Source organism: Lagopus leucura, unplaced genomic scaffold (assembly GCF_019238085.1).
Source record: "Lagopus leucura isolate 7727_CA_CO unplaced genomic scaffold, USGS_WTPT01 34112-0_obj-0_obj, whole genome shotgun sequence".
In the NCBI taxonomy this organism is placed as follows: domain Eukaryota; kingdom Metazoa; phylum Chordata; class Aves; order Galliformes; family Phasianidae; genus Lagopus; species Lagopus leucura.
In genome coordinates this window covers 1-3,138 of record NW_024965012.1, presented here as the reverse complement: position 1 = coordinate 3,138, position 3,138 = coordinate 1, and the positions used below count along the sequence as shown (strand labels likewise).

The window sequence follows — 3,138 nt, the reverse complement described above, 5'->3', positions numbered from 1 at the left end:
CGCTTCATTCAAGCCTCACCTCACGCCTCACTTCTTGCTTTTGCAATGAGTGCTGGGGGGGGGGGAGGCACCGGCGGGGGGGGGGAACCACGCAGCCACGCGTCACCAAGAGCTCCTTGGTGCAAAGCCCAGGGGGGAAACCTGGAGCGCAGCCCCCGGGGCAGAGGGAGCAGCAACGCCTCCCTGCCTCACACAGCACCAAGCGGCCGACGCCGGGCCGCTCCGCTCTCCTCCTCCTGCTGGCAGCCTTGGTTCCCCACGCGCAGCAGTGGGGCAGAGGGGGGCAGAGCCCAGCGCTGCCGTCACCTCCAGGAGCTCCACGCCTTACCTGCCGCTACCCGAGGCCGAAGGACCCACGGACTCCTTTCACCCCCCCCAATCCGCCCCTGGCTGCAGCCAGCACTGCTGGAGCGCTCACCCACATCTCCGTTCCCACCCCAACCCCTCCATCCAGCTCCTCCTCTGCTCCCTTCTCGCCCCCATCAGCCTCCTGCGGGGCTCAGATGCGCTCACAACGCACACAGCACCCGGCGCGCTGACACCTAACGCCTAAGCAGCAAAACCACCACAGGTCGGCTTCACAGCTTCCCCAGGGCCGTTATTTCCCCCTCGCACCTTCCTGCAGCTGTCTAACTTACCATCAGAAACAAGCAGTGAGGCTCCTGGGCAGCCCCCCCACCCCCCTCCCGCGCCCCCACACCAGCAGGAGGAGGGGCGCCCAGCTGAGCAGCCAGCAGAGGGGCAGCCCCTCACATCCGCCCCTCAGATACGAATCGACGGTAAATAATAACCTGTTGGTAGCCATGAAGTAGGACGTCTGCGCCAAGTCCTTGCTGGCTGCAAGAGAGAAGGGGAGAAAAAGCCGGGTGTCACTGCAGGCTGCCGGCAAACACGGCTTGATTGAGGAGCGATGCTTTGCTGCCCCACACGTTAACAGGACGGGCAGCACGGCCGGCTCCCTCCATGCTGCGCCTCCACAGAGCTTCTAGAAGCTGCTGCATGAAAAGCTTTGTGCGGCTCGGCAGCCGCCTCTGCTTGTGGTCACTGCAATCCAGGGGAGCCGGGCACAGAGGGGCACCTGGGGGCAGCAGGGCGACCAGGGGGGCCAAGGGCTGCCTGGAGGCACCACGCAGAGCACAGCCAGCAGGGCAGGGAGCTGCTCCCCCTCTGCTGGGCACTGGGAACAGCTGGGGGAGCCCCACAGGGGGGCAGGGGGCTGAGAGCCCCGGGGGGAGAGAAGGGGGGGGGGGGGGCTGAGCAGAGCTGCCTGATGTCTGATGGAGGTGGGGCAGGGCTGCGTTTGGTGCCGCTCAGCGCCGCCATGGGGAGCCCCCAAAAACCCCCGCAGCGCCGCCCAGGAGCAGCTGAGGGCTTCTCACCTCTGACGAGCTGCGTGCATTTCACCACGTGGGTGTGCGGGTGGTCGATGGTGATCTCAAAGCCTGCAAGAGGACGGAGACGCGGCCGTCAGACAGCGGGCAGAGCCCCCGGCCCACAAACCTCCCCCCTTCCCCCCTCCAGCCTCAGCCCTGCTTGGAGCAGGCAGAACAGAGCAGCCTGAAGGTCTTTGCTGCTGCTGCTGCTGTGGGGCCTCCGAGCAGCTCAACGCCTTCAGCGCTTGAAAGACCTCACTGGAAACGAAACGGCCATGAAGTGCTTTAAAAATAGCAGGACAAAGCCTCTACAGCAGCTGGGAGGAAGGAGAAGACAATGGCATCTGCTCAGAGGAATTTCTGTCACCCCAAAAGCCAAAGGGAAGCAGGCTTTTCCCTTTGAAGCGGCCTGCAGCACTCGCGGCACCGCGCCTCCGTCCTCCCTTTGGTTTCCTATTCAATTTGTGCTTTATGGTTTAAAGGCCAAAAAACACCCAAGAAAAAAAAAATGCCTCTGCTCCATGTGCGCAACAGACCCCAGTCCTTTCCGGGCAGAACATTCCAGAATATTCTGGCTGTACCACGAGGTTAAGGAAGGTGGCTTTGGAATGGAGCAGAGCTCAGACTGGGGCTCCATGCGCGACCCAAAGCGCAGCAGCGGGGGACGATGGCCCAAATTAAATGAGGTCAGACAGAACCAAGGCCGCACAGCCGCCATTTGTGGCCGCAGGGCTGGAGCAGCACTGAGCTCAGGGAGCAGCGAGCAGCGACAGCGATGGGATCACAGCACAGAGCGCTGAGCTGGGCGGGAAAGAGGCTGAGAACAGAGCTGGGCTGCTGCTCTCCTGCCCCCCAGCTGGGGGTCGCGGCTCCTGGCTCTGGGATTCGCGCGGCACCCGGCTGAAGAACTCACCCAGGGTCTGCAGGATGATGCTCTCCAGGATGACCAGGTCCTGCGCCTGCTGCAGGTAGGCCTGGGGTTGAGAGGACAGGCGAGTTACTCCCAGCACAGCAGCGCACCTAAAGCTGCCCGTTCCTAAGGGCCCTTCCCAGCAGCCCTTCCCAGGGAGGCAGAAAGGACAGAGGGGAATCGCTGTGCTGCTCCGCACAGCACCGGGCCGCACTGCCAGCCCCCCCCCTCCCAGCAGGAGGAGGAAGATTTGCCCTCCAGCTTTTGGAGGCTAAAGGCCCCCTTCCCCTGGGTTGGCTGCTCGCTTCCAGCTGCTTTGTGGGGCAGCACTTCGAACCAAACCAGCGTTAAACACATTGGGGCAGAGCAGACCCAAACCGCACGGCACCAAGGCTCTGCCCCACATCCCAGCAGCGCGGGTCGGGGTAAAGAAAGCATCCAGCTTTTAACACGGCGCCACGGAGGGCACCTGAGCCCCGCTGGCACAGCGGAGCAGAACAGAAGAATCCCTGCCACAAATCGGGTAAGAAAGTCCTGCTGCCGCACAGAACCCCAAAAGCTCCCTGCAGTGGAGCGGTGGGTGAACAGGGAGCCGCCTCTGAGCGCCCCAGGACGCGGAGCATCGCTCTGAGGATCCCAACGTCACCGTGGCTGCGATGCAGGGCCCCACGCGCTGCTCACCTCGCTCCTGGTGTCGGGGGGCGGCTCCTGGGGGTGCAGGCAGGCGTGGGCCACCTTGATCACATAATCCAGCTTCCTGGGCTGCTCCTCTACTTTGGCCGCCAGGAACAACGCCGCAGGAGCCACTGACTTCACAGGACAAAACGAAGAGAAAAACCATTCGTGAGATGGTAG

At 63.4% G+C, this 3,138-nt stretch overlaps 1 protein-coding gene across 1 annotated transcript; it reads right to left on the bottom strand.

The window, feature by feature from the left end:
- Positions 1–700: 700 nt before the first annotated feature.
- On the bottom strand, positions 701–3,093 carry LOC122191939 (cyclin-T1-like; the record flags this gene model as incomplete). The annotated part of the gene is made up of 4 exons (XM_042892357.1): positions 701–837; positions 1,380–1,442; positions 2,287–2,347; positions 2,965–3,093. Coding segments are annotated over 4 exons (390 nt in total), but the record flags the coding sequence as incomplete, so codon positions are not given.
- Positions 3,094–3,138: the final 45 nt, after the last annotated feature.